The sequence below is a fragment of the Pelodiscus sinensis genome, chromosome 5 (genome assembly GCF_049634645.1).
Source record: "Pelodiscus sinensis isolate JC-2024 chromosome 5, ASM4963464v1, whole genome shotgun sequence".
In the NCBI taxonomy this organism is placed as follows: Eukaryota; Metazoa; Chordata; order Testudines; family Trionychidae; genus Pelodiscus; species Pelodiscus sinensis.
In genome coordinates, this window is record NC_134715.1 from 88,805,503 (window position 1) to 88,822,987 (window position 17,485).

Here is a 17,485-nt window from a genome sequence, read left to right on the forward strand (position 1 = left end):
GTGTCCATTAATCTCAGTTAACTTCCATGATTAACTCAAATTGCTATTAATTGCAGTTTTAATTGCACTTTTAAACAATAGACTACAGTTTGAAATGTATTAAATATTTTGGATGCTTTTTAATATTTTTTTCAAATATCTTGATTTCAGTTACAACACAAAACAAAGTATACAGTGCTTGCTTTATATTATTTTTATTAGAAATACTTGCATTGTAAAAGAGATAAAAGAAATAATAATTTTCATTTTCAATTCACCTCATAAAAATACTTTGATCCATCAGCTCATAGCGATCCTGAAACTCTGTAAGTGTACTTGGTTGTATTGGGCAGTATTCATTTCATGCCAATGGGTTATCTGTAGCACAAGAACTGAAGACAAAATTATGTTTATCATATGGGTGCCATTGCAGAATTGAAATATCTTGATGCGATATTAACCATTTTTTAATCAGAGGACCATCCAGAAATTTAAATAAACATCCCATTCAGGAAATCTGAACTTTTTTTTTTCTTTCCTCCATTAACTTTTTTCTAATATTTAATCACTCCAGATCATGAGAGAAAAACAGGGGAATTGTGCCAATGTTCACTAACCAATAAAGTATGTTAAGTGAAGAGGCTCATAACATAGGTTCATGAATAACTCTTTTTTAAAAAACACAGTAATTTGTTTTGTGTTAACTGCAATTGTTTTGTGTTAACTGTGATTAATCAATAGCCCTAATAGTACAATTTGTAGAAGAGAAAATGTCAATAGATTTCAAACATAAACACAGAATTATAGTTACTAAGTTATTAACAACAATTGGCTTGCTACAGACATTCTACATTAACTTTTTTGCAAGTATACTTATTAGAATACTCTGGATCAAGATTAATTTTCTGTGTTTAATAGTTCTTTCACCTTCCATGACAGAGGACCTACTATCAGGCTGATAAATAGATTCAAAGGATCTCAGGTTTTGTTGAGGTTTCTGCAATTGCTCTGCCTCAACATCCTCTACTGAAATTCTGCTTTGTCATTTCTTATAGTATTTCTGATTATAACAAAACTAACATTTTGAGCCTCCCGTTGCAGCAGTACATTATCGGTGCCTCACTGTCACAAAAGATATATTTAATGAAGAAAATGAGTTTTTCTAAGCTGGTATCAGTAGTTTCTGTATTTAAAATACTGAGTTAAGTAGGGAAAATAATGCTCTGGGTTCATTTTTAATTCGCCCATCCCTGTGGTACAGTAGTATGTCTGAAACATAGTCTACATCATTTGCAGCATGTTCATAAATAAATGTTCACACATTGTCTCCAGGAGAGACTTTCAGCCATTTAAAAAATATTTTATTCATGGAAGGTCAGTGCAGAAACATAAAGGTAGAAGACTTGGGCTCATGCTGACTTCTGGTGACATGTGAGGGTCTGTCACAGAGCAAGCATGGCCTTTGGCTTCCCAGAGTTTCTTTCTGGGCTCCATCAAATGCAACAGGTCAGTTGATTGTACATGTCATAGTGAATCAGAAAGAGGAGGAGAGATTAAAAGGTTGTTCTCTAAGGACATTGGCCAAAGCCCATTGATGGAGTCTTTTCTGCTGATATCAATAGGCTCTGAATTACCCTTCATTGCACAGTTAACTTGTGTGATGGATGCTTAGGTCTGAGCTCCTGGGTTAGCCTAGTCCAAGTGTGAACAGCCACACTGCAAAGCCAGACCCAAGTTACTATGTTCTGCTTGGATGTATACCAACCCATGTGTGTCACTAGGACTTGAAAGGGCATACACATGGTTCTTTGTGCTGCAGTAAGCTGAGCCATTCAGATTCTTTCCCAGTGAATTGTGGGAGATCTTTACTGGCATGCTGGGCATGTGGAGAGAAATGGACTGTCATCACTTGCATGATTTTAGCCTGTGTCTTTCACTGCAAAATAGGTGGCTTATCCATCTCAGTGAAAATAGCGAATAGTCTCTAGTCTCAGTTGTGGTGGCTAGCCTGGCATGAAAGCAACACTAAATTTGGATGATAGGGTTTTGTGTTGGGACAGGAGGGAGATTAGGTGTAATAGCTGAGGAGAGACTAGTTAACTCTGCCAGGAAGACATACTGAAAGATAGATAGGCCTCAACCTATTGATAGACTTAAGAGAAGTATCAGGAGTTTGAAGCCAATCTGGAATTTGGTAGGTAACAAGTGCAGAAGACAAAAGTACCAATCACCACTAGGGGTGATATGCTTTTGTCAGTCGTTACCTTACTGTACATGGGACTGCTTGAAGCTTCTGCCTGAAATTCTCAGTCAATGAAGTCAGACCATATTGCTTCAGTCCAGCCTAAAGGTGAAGAAGATTTGGTCTGCATCTGGAAAGAAGAGGCGTTAGTCTTATGAAGATGGGGAAAACACACTTCTGGGTACTGCTTCTGTTTAGAGGGCCAATTGCATTGATGAGTCCAGAAGCATTCTGAAACTCTGCATCCGATGTCCTTTTAATCCAGTAATAATTAGGGAGGAACATGCAAACATAGCACTTTTTTCTGGAAGTTAGTCTACATTCAGGGGAAGAAACAGGTACCCACAAACCTTCAAAAAGATAAGGAAAGCAATGTCTGATGGGTCCATTTCATTACTTTGTAGCAAAATGTTATATGGGCATAGATTATTCAAATACCTTTTCATCTGATATTGCTTCTTTGGTGGATGTGTTTGGTGGAAACAGCAGAAGCAGAATCAGCCCTGAGGTGCAGAGATTCAAATTCGCTGATCAGGGAATATGACATCTTTGCACAAACTACTGAGGTGTTAAACCATAAGTGTGCTCAAAGAAAAGCTTCTGCAGAGACAAGGGTGCTTCTCACTGGCAAATCTCAGGATTTAAGCATTAAAATTAGATAATTTTGTATAATAATTTCTAAGATGGCTGGTGATGTATTTCTAGTATGTGTGTGTGTATGTATGTATATATATATATATATTCCCTGGGTGTGCATTATGATGTCATTCCAAGTAATCCTGAAAAGAATAGGAATCTGAGGAAAACAACCAAGCCTGGGAATGACAGGCAAGGTGATGGAGGTAAAATATTTTATTGAACCAGCTAGTATTAGTGAGAGAGACTTTCAAACTTACACAGAGCTCTTCTTCAGATCTGGGAAACATATTAAAGTGTCACAGCTAAATACAATCTGTTCAACCTTGTATTTAGCTGTGATACACTGAGTATGTTTCTCAGACTTGAAAAAAGTGCTCTGTAAGATTCAACAACTGTCTCACTAATAGAAATTTTTTCATTATGTCACCCTACTTGTTTCTCTAATATGCCGGGACAGAATACTGCATAACAAGATGGGAATGGATATTTTGTTGTCTTTGTTAGTCAAACAGTATTGATGCAAACTGGCCCACATCAATTTGTCCCCATCTCTGTCTCAGCAGAGTATTCTATGATACCACCCCAGTACACACACTCCTATTTTGGATAGAAGCCCTTTGACTTTTTATCCTCTTTTAGATTTACAACATGTCCACCTAGTGAGCTGAACATTATAATAGTTCCATTAATAACTCAGACTGGTTATAATATGCAAGCCCTTTGAATCATGGGGGAAGCTGTAATGGCTCGATAGGGGAGGCTGAATACTAAAAGGCTTGCTTTTTTATTTTGGTTGACATAATTTTGGCACAATGACAAATAACTTATTGATGTGAAAAAAAGGAAGCTTTACCTCAGCATTTATCTCAATACAATCAGACATTTTAGAGCCAAACTTTAATCTTTCAGCTTCCAATTTTAAATCTCCAGTGCACTTTTTTTACATAACCTCCAACTAACTGAAAAGAAACAAGCAGAACAGGACCCAACTCAATAGTTAAGCTTTATTTTCTTTAATTGTATTTTAGAACAAGATTTTTATATGTAACTGGATATTCCCTGGTTTTGGGAGGGTTTTTGGTTTGTTTTTTGTTTGTTTGACTTTTGCAGCATGTGTGTAGATAAGATGCCTGGATTTTATTACTAATGTGTGGGGAATATTTTATCTTTCTTTTAACAAATCCATTTCAGTTAAAAGCTAGCTTTATAGAGAGCTAATTAGTTTCATCTTCTGGATAGAGAATCATAGAAGTGTAGACAAGAAAGAGACCTCCAGAGGTCATGTTAGTCAGTTCTCTGCATTGAAGATAGAACTGTTCTATCTAGACCATTTCTGACATGTGTTTGTCTAATCTGTTCTTAAAAACTTCCAATGGAAAAGATTCCACAACTTCCCTAGGCAATTTAATCCAGTGATTAACTACCCTAACAGATAGGAAGTTTTTCCTAATGTCCAACCTAAATCTCCCTTTTTGCAATTTAAGCTCCTTGTTGCTTGTTCTAGACTCAGAGTTTAACAAGACCAGTTTTTCTCCCTGTTCCTTATAATAATTTTTTATATACTTGAAAACTGTTATCCTGCCCCATTTCAGACATCTGCCGACTAAATAAACCCATTTTTTCAGTCTCTCCTCATAGGTCATATTTTCTGTATCTTTAATCATTTTGTTGCTCTTCTCTGAACTTTCTCCAGTTTGTTCCCATCTTTCCTGGAATGAGGCACCCAGAACTGGACACAGAACTCCATTTGAGGTCTATTCAGTGCAGAGTACAATGGAAGAATTACTTTTGGTATCTTGCTTACAACACTTTGATGTTTGCTCTTTTTTTCATCAGTTTTACCCTGTTTATTCATATTTAGCTTGTGGTCCACTATGACCCCCAAATCCCTTTCTTCAGTACTCCTTCCTAGGGATCATTTCCAATTTTGTATGTGTGTAACTGATTGCCTCTTACTAGAGGAAGCACTTGCATTTGTTTTTATTGGATTTTGTTCTGTTTACTTCAGACCATTTATCCAGTTTGTCCAGACTGAATCTTAATCTTACTTCTTCCACTTGGTATCATCCACAGACTTTAAGTGTACTCTCTATACCAGACCCAGAACTGATCTCTGCCAATGTGCCTTACAGCCTGACTATGAATCACTGGTAACTACTTTCTGAGACTGGTTTTCCAGCCAGTTATGCACTAGTGATAGCTCCATCTAGGTTGTATTTCTGGAGTCTGTGTGTGTCCTGTAGCACAAGGGATGGTACATCTAGACTACAGGCTTTTGTCTACAGAGGCTTTGTTGACAGACACTGTCGACAAAGCTTCTGTCAACAAAGAGCATCTAGACTACATCCAGTTTTGTCGACAAAGCAAGCCGCTTTCTCGACATGAGAGTGTAGATGCAAAGGACAGTGTAGATGCAATAACGACTTTTGTTGACAGAACTCTGTCAACAGAAGGCGTTATTCCACATAAAATGAGGTTTACCACCGTCACCAAAACTGCCGAGTTCTGACGACATTATGTCGACAGAACTTAGCAGTAGTGTAGACGCAGGTATAGTTTTGTTGACAAAAGTCCACTTTTGTCGACAAAACCCTGTAGTCTAGACACCCTTAGGGTAGCTCTCCCTTTGGATAGATGAGGCTCAGTGCCCATGCAAGTGAGTCCAAACTAGACAACATAAAAGGCTAGCTAGTAGTTGTATTTCCCTATGTTTATGAAAAGGTCACACAAGGCAGTGTGAAAAGCTTTACTAAAGGTTTACTAATACCACATTTACCACTCTGCCATCCACAAAATTTGTTACCCTCTCAAAGAGAGATATTAGGTTGGTTTGATATGATTTGTACCTGACAACCTACGCTGACTGTTACTTACAATTTTATTATCTTCTAGGAGTTTGCAGTTGATTGTTTGATTATTTGCTCCATTATCTTTCAAGGTACAGAAGTTAAGATGACTGGTCTGTAGAACCTACCTCATTTTCATGGTGTTCGCTACATTAGAGAACCAAATTTTTTAGTGAAAACTGAAACACATAAAGTTGTTGAGCATTTCTGCCATTTCCACATTTTCTTTTATTGTCTTCCCTCTTCCTTGAGTAATAGACCCACCCTATCTTTTGGTCTTTCTCTTGCTTCTATGTGTTTGTAGAATATTTTCTTATTCTTTTTATGTCTGTACCCAGTTTAATCTCATTTTGTTCTGTGATCTTTCTAATTTTGGGCTACATGATTGTAGTGTTTGTTTATATTGATCCTTTGTAATTTGACCTACTTTCCTCTTTTTGTAGGACTCTCTTTTTTGCATTTCAGATAATTGAAGATCTCCTGGGTAAGCCAGAGTGGTCTTTTGCCATACTTCCCATCTTAATTGTGGCAAAAGAGTAAGCTATTTTAAATGCTGCCCATGTTTATCATCAGGGGTTTGAAATGGGTCCCATATGCAGAGAGCTTAAAAAGACTTTGACTTTTCAGCTTAGAAAAGAGGAGACTAAGGGGAGATATGATAGAGGTCTATAAAAACATGACTGATATGGAAAAAGTGAATAAGGAAAAATATTTCCCACAATATAAGAACTAGGGGTCACCAAATTAAATTAATGAGCATCAGGTTTAAAACAAAAGGAAATTTTTCTTCACTCATCTCAGTCAACCCATGGAACTCCTTGAAAGAGGATTTGGGGAAGACTAGGACTTTAATGGGGTTCAAAAAAGATCTAGCTAGATTCATGGAGGTTAGGTCCATCAATGGCTATTAGCCAGAATGGGTAGGAATGGTGTCCCTAGCCTCAGTTTGTCTGGGAATAGATGTCAGTAGATGAATCATGTGATATTTGCCTGTTGTGATCCCTTCCTCTGGGGCATCTGGTATTGGCCGCTGTCAACAGACCGGATACTGGGCTAGATGGACCTTTGGTCTGACCCAGTATTGCCGTTCTGATCCTTTTATTTCCCAAGTAACTTATTCACTTGTTCAGTATGCATCTCTTATCAGTTTTTGCATTGGTTAACACAAAAGAAATCATAGACAGTGAAGTACACTATCTATTTTAAATACTTATATGGCCCCCTTTGCCACAGTGTTTGCACAAGTGAGTGTTTGGTGTATTTATCCTCACAATATCTATGCAAGGTTGGGAAGTGCTATTTCAGCTGGGAATAGAGACATAGAGAGACTAAGTAACTTTCTTAAGGTGCCTTAGAAAGTTTCTGGCAGAGCCAAGAATAGCACCCATATCTTCTGAGTACTGATGTATTATTCTAACTACTGGACTGTCTATAATTTAACTTTATTTCATTACAGTAAATAGGATTGCAACATATTATCTGTGACAGTAAACAAGAACAAAATAGAAAAGCAAGGAAGACAACGTTTATGTGAAAGGTCTCAATTTTTGTCAGCTATTGTCATGGATTCATCAATCCATAGATTCCAAGGCCTTAAGATGATCTACTTTGGCCTCTTGTATAACACAGGCCATAGAACTTCCCCTAAATAATGCCTAGAAAAGAGATTTATAGAAACTAACATCTAAACTTGATTTAAAAATTGCCTGTGATAGAGAATCTGTCATGATCCTTGGTGAAATGTTCCAATGATTAATTTGTCCTTACTGGTTACAATTTATGCCCTATTTTCATTCAGAATTTGTCTATCTTCAGTTCCAGCCATTGGTTTGTGTTACACCCTCGTTTTCAAGATTGAAGAGCCTACTATCACATATTTATTGCCTATATAGATATTTACATTCAGAGACAGTGCTTTTTTTGTTAAAAAAAAAAAAAAAAGGTGCCAGTACTCCAGGAGAAACGTTGTTGAGCTCTGACTGGAAGTCCTGGTACTGCATCTGGATGTACTGGTACTGTGTACCAGGCAGTACTGTCACAAAAAAAGCACTGCTCAGTGATCAAGCCACCCTTTAATCATCTCTTTGTTTACTAAAAATTTACTAAAAGTCATAGGGAATTCTTTATCACTGAGAATTTTAAGTCAAGATTGGATGTTTTTCTCAAAATTATGCTCTAGGAATTATTTATCTGAAGTTCTATGCTGTTTTATATAGGATGTCAGATTAGATTACCACAGAGATCTAATCTGTGAAACTGTCGGTGTTCCTGTATACAAATATATAATTATACTATACAGATTCTTTGTTTTTCTGGACTCCAATATTTTTCTGGTCTGCATCACTGGAAATTTGTAGTCCAGGACTATTTTGCAGCTGGTCTTAAGGAATCTCCATTTTTGCTGGTTACTTGTGACCAAGTTACTTGTGATAGAGCGTCCTCTGTCTTTATCCTATTGGTGATGGGTGCCATCTTCTGTTCAAATAGCTAACATAGCTTCTTTGGGTTTTTACATAAGGCTAAAATTGTAATATGTTGAATCTCTGTGGTCCAGTGCACAGCAAGAGAGCTCCGGCAGTAGAGGTTGCTATGGTTCTGAAGGGAGCCAGCTGGTGGGGCCAGTGGAGCCCATGGGGCACCAGAGCCTGCAGCAGGTGGGGCAGGAAAGCTAGCAATGCGGCCAGAGCTGGCAGGGGTCCCATGAATTCCGGTAGGGCTGCCAAGAGCTCCGGTGTGGCTGTGGCAAGGCCGATGGGGCTGCCAGGAGCTCTAGCAGGGCAGTGGGACCTGCCAGGCACTCTGGCGGGGCTGCCACAGCTTGCGGGGCTGGGAAGCTGGAGAGAGCAGCTCTGGTGGCTGAGGAGAGGAACCCAGCAGGGAGGCTGGTGCTCCCCCTCCCAGACTTCCCTTGTCCCAGATTGGTCAGGTCCTGAGGGTGCCAGACCAGGGAGGTTCAACCTATATTGCTATTTATTAAGACTATGACATTATAAAAAACTATCCATTCCTTCAGAGTCATCCTTTTTGGTTTGCATAACTTGGTATGCTTACACTTCAGAAGTTATAAAAAACAATTTACAATTTTTTGTCTCAGTCGTATTCCCACTGAAGTCAATGTGCATTTTGCTGCTTATTTCAGTGGAAGTTGGATCAGACCCTCTCTACTTCTATTCTAAAGAAACAATGAAATTGGTTTTCTTCAGGCTTTTGCCAGGTTTCTGTCAGTGTAAGTTCATGAACTTCAATATCATGATTTACTTTGGTGTGAGATCAGAATCAGGCATGATAGTTGCTTTACGATGGCATCAGTTAAAGCTATAATATGGCTATGGTGGAAGACCCCTTGGTGCTATTCCCCAGTGTGCTGGTTATGCCATGGACACTCGCTGCCTTGTTCTCTGGGGCTCCCCACCACCCTGTCTTGCTGGGCCAGATCCTTTGGTCTTCCCCAGACAAAGTACAGAGCTGGGGTAACTGTCCCCCTAAGAACAATGCAGCTACCGAACCACTCAGCTCTAGGAGAATAAAGTTCTAGGGCACAGCACCCAGAAAACCAATCCTCTAAAGGGATTAAACCCCCAGATAAATCCATATTTCTCTGTGTAAGAGTTTTACACAATGGAAGCTCACTCATGTAAGCCCCCTTTATCAAAGAAAGGAGGATATGCATGCTGATTGTTCCCCCCCAGGTAACAATTATTTACACTGGACTTGATAGTACAGAAGAGTATTTTTATTAACTACAAACAGTAGGATTTAAGTGGTTGCAAGTGAAAACAGATGGATCAAAGTGAGTTACAGAATTAAAATGAAAAGAAAACACCTACCTAATTTTAATACACTAAAGCTTATTGCAAACTTACTCTTATTCTAAAAGGTGGTCTTGTTTTAGCCATCATCTTCAGGTCAGAGACTCTCTTTACTTCACCCAGGTCTCCAGCTCTCCTTTTGGGTGTATCACGCAGGCCAAATATAAAGGGACTGATGGCTTCTTGTTGCTTAAATAGACTTTTTCTTGTGCAGGAATTTTTTGTTTTCATCCCCCCTTCCATGGAAAATTATCTGGTCAAACTGGTATCCCAGTTCAAGATGGAATGGTCACATGTCTTCCTAGGACCAACCACTGCTTAGATTTAAAGGACAAACAAGGCTGTTTACAAGTCATTAAGTTGATCACCCAATCATTAAGGGTACGTCTACACTGCAACACTATTTCGAAATAACTAGTGCTATTCCAAAATAACTTAGTCCGTGTCTACACAGCAGGCAGTTATTTTGAAATAGTGTCAAAATACTGTCAAGCTGGAGGACTTCTTAGTCCAACTCCTGTAACCCTCATTGTACGAGAAATAAGGGAATTCAGAGGAAGAATGCTCTATTTCGAAATAAGTGCTGTGTAGACGCTCCCTATTTCGAAACAAGCTATGCAATTGACACAGCTCAATTTGTGTAGCTTATTTCGAGTTAAGCCCTGAAGTATAGATGCACCGTAAGGCTTCTGGAGCACCATTGGTGCTCTCATTAGCACATTTAAAACCATAAACAATCTCATACTTCCTATTTCTAATGTTGCATATAAGAATTATATATGCACCAGAATAAGATATATACAGATCCTGCAGGCTGCAACATTAAAATTGATAGATTACATGAGGTACTTGTCCAAAGCATCTCCAAGTTATGCATATTTATATTCATAAGCCAATTTCATAAGGCATGGAAGGGGGGACTGTCACAGTTGCCGTCAAGTAGCTTTGTTCTGTGGCTACCTTTTTGGAACTGGAAATTGTATTTAAATAGCTTTTTATTAAGCACATCTATAGATGAGGTGAACAGGAGTGATTAAGTGGAGTCCAGTCAAATAGACTATATACAGGTACTTTTATATATAGATTCCCTTAAGAAAATTTCTCAGATAGTTCGCAGTGGGGGAAATGAATCTGTTTCCTCTTCTCACAAAACCCATCTTCAGTTTACAAACTGAAATTCCTATGTACATCTTTACTTGAATACCTATATGTGGTTTTAAAGTGTTGTAAAGTGTTCTATTATAACTGGTGACAGTGGATAGTAGTAGAAAATGCTGAATAATTGGACAGGTACGGTGTCCGTAACCACTGAAGCAAAATCTACACTGAAATATTTACATTCCCTTTTCTCCCTCCACTCCTGGAGCTCCCAATTATCTCACCTCCCACCAGTAAGTGTCTTGAGCTGGCACTTTCAGCTGTACTAACAAGCTTGTCAGCTAAGGAGAGAATGTTGAGTTGGAACAGTGTTTGATGGATTAAAGCTCTGGCTGTTTCACTTGTGCAGCTCCTGGATTGTATTATGAATCACAATTTCAGTATCTTTGGGCAAAATTACCCAGCACGTCTGTGGAGACCATATTACAATGTCAGAACAATGTCAATTTTAGTTAAAGAATATATTTTAATCAAAAATAATTAAAATAACATCAGGGTTTTGACAGCTTTTTCACCCATGCTTGGGAATCCTGTCGTAAGGCTCCTGCAGCACTTTAAACTTGACCTTCTTTTTCATTTTATGTTGACATAATTAATAAGCAGTGCTTCATTTTCACTTTTTAATGCCATAACGGCTCTTCTATCAAATTACAACACTGCAGCATTCTCCAGGGTACTATTTATTGCACATACAAAATAAACTGTAAAATAAAGAGAAATTGTTGCATGCCCGGCATTAAAATTGTGCATTTACATATTTTAGACATTCTGTTCTATTATGAAATGTTGGGATATTTAGGTTTGTTAAAACAATATGTTTTTTCTTAAAGGCCACAGGTTGTTCATAAATCCTGCCCACACAGCCAATCTGAGCATGGCTTTATGGTCCATGTAAAACCGTGGCATAGGTTCTTTCATTTGGGGAAGAGGGAATGGGAAGTTTCCAGATCAATTTTATAGCTGAAAAGGGAAGCACTATTCAGGCTACCTTTAATAGCACTAAGGCCACTACAGGTTTCCTACTAGCTACTTTCAACTGAGTCAGCTCTTCTGCTTACCAGCAAGCATGCTTTATGACTTGAGGCCAGAAAGAAGGCCAGCTCAGGAGGTAACATGGTCAAGTTGCTTAAGCAAGGGACTAATCCCAACTCTGGATTCAGACTCCTTCTGTGACCTTTGTCATGTTTTGTACATGCAAATCAACCTTTTCAGACTTGGTCCTGGCCTAAGTACCGCTCTAAATGCAGTGGCTGATATAAAGTTCTAGCAGCTGAACTGTAGTGCTTGTCTTCTTTCTCTCTGCTAGATCCTTGGTTTACCCCTAGGATGTGGACTCTAAAGGAGATAATTTAGGGCCAGCTAAAGGAATCTCCAGATAGTTATGACAGCTTTTCAGCCATTTGATGTTGCATCTTTGATTTCCCTCACCATTGTGTGTTCACTTTCTGTTTTTCAGTAGGAGGAAGAGGAGTTTAACCCTACTTGTGTGTTTATATTCTTAAAATTAAGGATTGATTTGCTCTCACTGAGATGTAGAACTGAAGTCAAGTTTGAAAACTGTATGCATTGTAGTTTACTATATGCAAAACCAATAATGAAATTCCAGCTTGTAGTGTATATTGTCAAATAATACATCATAATATAGATGTATTGTAAAAAATAAGACAGTGTTGAGTTCCCTATCATAGGTATACTGTTATGGATCAGATTAAAATGTGTAACTAACTCCCATGTGATTCCTTTGCCTGCAGTGGTGTTACTCCAAATTACACCAGCGTAGCTGAGATTAGATTTGGCTTTCTGCCTGTGGAAAGCTTGATTGTCAGTGATGCATTAACACCTTTTAAAATAGAACTATAATTAGGTTTGTGTGTTTTTTGGAATAGTGCAAGCCAAATTTCACAGTTAATCTTTGTAGCACTGTTTGGTGCCCAGGAGAGAGATTCAGTCTTGTCATTTTTCATTTCCTCTCAGCCTGTAACAGGTGCCCATTTTGGAGAGAATTATCTTCATTTTAAGATTTTCTGACAAACAATATTTTATTACTGTTTTTCTGAACCATGCTTGTGGTTTCCAGATGTTATTTCAGTCATGCTTATTCCTAGCCAAATACTAAGAACATTAATGCACACCAACATATGTTATCCCTTATCTTATACTGCAATTGCAGTCTCTTTGTCATGTGTGGGTACAACACATAGCACAGTAGAAGTCTGATATATATAACTACCTAGGAACTTTTGCTACTAAGCATGAACACTTGGAATTTAATGATAGAAGTGGGGATAGAATTTAGGTTGCCTGACGCCAAAAGCAAAGGCCCTCACTATAAGATTGAGTGGCCCTGTTAAGCGTGTGAGGAACAAGATGCAAAAAACATTTTTTGCCACCTTTCAACAGCTCCTTTTCGGACTCATTGGTAACCGTTTCATCATAATCAGCAACAGAGAGATGCATTTCCTCCATGCTCCAGGGCAGTCCAGAAAGGATTGCACCAGCAAAATCCCTGCTGTGGAGATGTGTCTCTACACCATTCCCAAAATACACTGGTTTATAACTGTCACAGTCTTGCTCTTAGCTGTTAATAAAAATAAAAGGGAATATTAGCATATGAAGCCTATATAAACAATTGAGCACATCAAATTTTATTCAGTATAGGGAAGTGGCGCACATGAACACTAGCGTGTTCAATTACACTGCTCTTTGAAAGGAAAACATTGATTATATAAGAAACTAATCTATGCCAGTCTTCCTTTTGGGCTTGTAATGCTAGGCCTACATTGTAATATTCACAATGGTATGAAAAATTCGTACAACATCATGGTCAAAAGATTGTTTTCAGAACAGCTTTTAATCAAGAATAAAAACCATGAATTTCCTGTTTGTGTTTTGATCAAATATAAAGGTCAAGATATAGCAAAGAGCAATTACAAGGTGCACTGTACTTTTTAGAAAAGGACATAGTATGCTCATTGTCAAATCACACTTAGCTGTTAAGTACTTTTTTTTTCTTTTTCAGCTAAAAAATTGCTGAAAGGCAGAATATTCAGTATTTTAGGTGCCTGATAATTAAATGGTAGTTGGAAACTGCGGTAGGAAATTTTCTGCTGGTATGGCCCATCTCTGTTAGTGTGTATCATTCAGTTTTGCACCTAATTGAAAATAGAAGATAGAAAATTCAGCAATTATTTTTCCCTATAGAACAATATTCAATCTACTGGTATCATGGCTGTCCAACTATAATCATTAGGAGGACATTCTTTCCAGTTCTTACAGAGCTACAACTGTTCAGCAGCATGGTGAATACAGAGAGGGAAGGGACTATTATATTTAAACACTTGTCACTTAAAACAATTAAAATGTATGATGCTGGGGCACAGTTATTTTTAGCACATTGATAATTGTATTGTAAACATTTTCTTAGGCTTTGAAAAAGCTGTTCAGTCTGAAAAATATAGCCTTGAATTAGAAAGCTTTTAACAGCCATGATCGGCAACACTAGGAATAATAGCTCTGCAACAAAGGTGTTTTATGTTTAGAATTGTGGCATCTTATTAAATTCCAGGCATTGTAATTATTTTTGCTGGCTCTGAAAATAGGAATGTTGTTTATATTTGCTGTAAGTGAAGCCCTCTAGGGGCCAAGTTTTCTTCTATTAACACCAGTATAACAACAGAGTAATTCTAATGAGTTACTCCATATTTACAACAGTATGACTGAGAGCAGAATCTGGTTCAGAATGTTTCACGTCACTTTGTGGGCAGAATACAGAAAATGTCAATGCTAAACATTTGTTTATTTCTCTCTTCTATTATCAGACAGTATAACAGAAGTCTTCACTAACATCTATGTAACCAGCTTTGGACCTGTTTCAGACACAGACATGGTGAGTTCCTCAGTCAACCAATATTTTGCTTAATTAGTGCAGAAAGGCTAAGGAGGCATACTGTTAACTTGGAAGAATGTTTACATTCTGCTCCCATTTACACTGGAGCATATCAGAAGTAAATTAATTGAAATCAATAGAGTTATGGCAATATAACATTGATATATGTTAAAGGATGTGTGGTGTGACATAGGTGATCATAGGCTTTCTACTGGTGCTTTGCACTTGGGTGGATTTCACCCAGACTGAAGTCAAGGCAGGGAAAGCCTATCTGTAACAGTTCCCAAGTTGTTATAAATACAGTGTTTTGTTGAATGGCTTTATTTATATCAGCCTTTTGTAAAGAAGATCATAGATTCCCAATGACTGGACAAGCTGAGGAGCTTTCCAGGACTTTGGGATGGATGGCTTGGGACAAAGAGAGAGAGAGAGAGACAGAGAGAAAGAGAGTGGGCTATGAGGTTTGTTCCTCATGGATCTCAAACTCTGCCCCCACAATGAAATGGTTTGAGAAAAATTCCTGGAAGGAAGGAGTCCCTTGTGTTTGTAAGTTTCTGACTGGCAGTTCTGGACAATGGCTCTAATACAGCAAACACTTATATTAGTTGTTCTTAGGTTACCTCCTTAAAGGCAATGGAACTACTCAGGTCAGGAAGGACTAGCAGCATCAGCAACAATGGTGATTAAAATAGGAAGCTAACCGTCTTGGCCTACATGGTCAGTGCAAGGTGTGTTGTTACCCAGAGTGGAAAATGTTTTTAGCATCCCCTGTTTGGTTTGCGAAAAACAAAACATTTTTTGAAGGGGGAAACTCCAAAGGGAGGAAGACTTTTTGATGTTCCTGTGACTGATATGGCAATTTCCTTCAACACTTTGGAAGTTCTTATTTTGTTAATTTTATGTATTAAGGTGAGCCAAAATTGTATGTAACTTCCCTAGAGGAGAGTGTTATGCTTTTAAGAAGCACACGGGATCTTTTTAGGGGAAAAGGCAAGATGCTACATTTATTAAGACTACAGTATAAAAGCAGCTAACATATGCTTCATAAAGACAAGCCCACACATACAGGTGCACATGATGTATAGTTACCAGTCTGTCATGGCTCAAGTCAGTCTTACTAGCCAGGCAAGGGTCAGAATCTTTCAATCAGGGGCTTTTGATTGCGATTCAAGGCTCCTCTGAGGCTTGGCTTGGAGGATCAAACCCAGAGTCAAATGGCAAGAGCCTCCCTTCTCATTTATGTAAGCTCCTATTTGAGTCTATAGGTTTTGCAGTGTCATGTTGCAATCATTCATTCTTAAAAGGTGTTAATCTCAGAGTTTTCCACAGTTATCCATTGATGGTTATTGTGAGGCTTCCCATCCTTATCTCTTGTTTGTGTCTCACTTTTGGGGGGCTCTGCCTGTCTCCAGGGTTCATCAATTTGGCTAATTTAATTCAGCCTCAGACACAATGGATGTTTCCTGGTTATCTTTAAGGTTCCCACTTCTTGACCATCTGGGCATCTGTGATGGCTTTCACACTTACACACATCCTCCACTCACACCAAGCAATTTACAAAGCATTGCAGATAAGGATTACATACTTTCTAGAAGACACAACTTAGTTTACAATGCAGATGTTGTCTAATCATGAGAAAAAAGGTGAAATAGAAGCATACAGATCTCATAGGCAAATCATTATACATCAAATTTACATTTATACACTGATACTAAAATACTACATTTTTGCCATAGTAGAAGTTATCGTCAATCAGGATTTGGGATGATCCCAGTGGGTTCCTGACAGGTCCTCTACTTCGTCAATGATGTTAAACTTTCTGCTGCGTGCATGCATGTGTTTACTCCCCTGTCTAGTGCGATAATCATATGCAATTAGTTAACATGACATACTCCCCAGAGACCACAAATCAGATAAGGATTGAAATCACCCAAGCAGATTTATTGCCAAATGACATACAATAATAGTTGTCAGCAAACAGATTCATCGCTGTGCCACTATACCTTATGTAAGCCATGGCAATGAGCTAACACCCACTAAGAACTCTGGATTTCCAGTCCCCCCGCTCCCCCACCATGGTCAGCTGGCGATCACCCTTTGGGGTGCACATTTATACACAGGTAAAAACAAGTTACACGTCACTCTTGACGTATCAGGTTGCCACCCTCTATTACGTGGTTACTGCCCCTTACCTCACAGAAGTGGGGTTTACTTACTATTCATCATGCTGTCAACTTCGACCCAGTCCTGAACCTAGGCCATATGTACATTATTTGTGGGGAGGCGGGTGGTACCAAAATGTTTCTCAGCGAGGCGTTCTGTTACGACCCCTCTGGAATGTGCTTACAGCCTGTGCCTGGTACCTGTGCTTGATAACTTTTGGCATTCTTTATGCTTGACCTGGCTTATACTATTTCTCATTAGCCAAACCTCTTTCCTGCTTGCAGTTCCACTGAGCCGAAATCTTTCTCACTAGATTTCAGGCCTGCTGATTTTATGTTGCAGACCCTCAACTTATTACAGAAGTGATGGATGTGAGACCTGGGAAGTTTAAAGGCATTCACATTCTGAATTGTTCCAGATAAGTATGGACTTGTGGAGACAACAAGAGTTAAGTGGATTCCCTGGGTAATCCCTAAAGAATGACTAATGCAACTTCCACATCTCTCATTATGCAAAAATCCATCCTTTTGAATCTGCTCCCTATAGAAAGGGCCATAGTCTGCTGATAACCTGTTACAGAAGGCCAAGATAAAAGAACCAAGCTGTATAAATTGTTGATCTGTCCAGGCTTTGTTCTAGTTCTGGATCTAAGTTGGAAGAATAAGTAATTATGGGGAAAACCCAGTTGTGGGTTTTGAAGGACTAAAACCTACCAGTTGTATGTGGGGGGTGAATTCTGGCAATCTTTCTAGTAAGTATGTAT

General features: G+C 38.6%; 1 protein-coding gene across 1 annotated transcript in view; it reads left to right on the forward strand.

Moving 5' to 3' along the window:
- LOC102445366 (gamma-aminobutyric acid type A receptor subunit alpha2) overlaps positions 1-17,485 on the forward strand; it is an 81,642-nt gene that overhangs the window by 15,737 nt on the left and 48,420 nt on the right. The window contains exon 4 of the mRNA XM_006111926.4: positions 14,492-14,559. Within this exon, the coding sequence (XP_006111988.2) occupies positions 14,492-14,559 (68 nt within the window). The remainder of the gene's footprint in view (positions 1-14,491; positions 14,560-17,485) is intronic.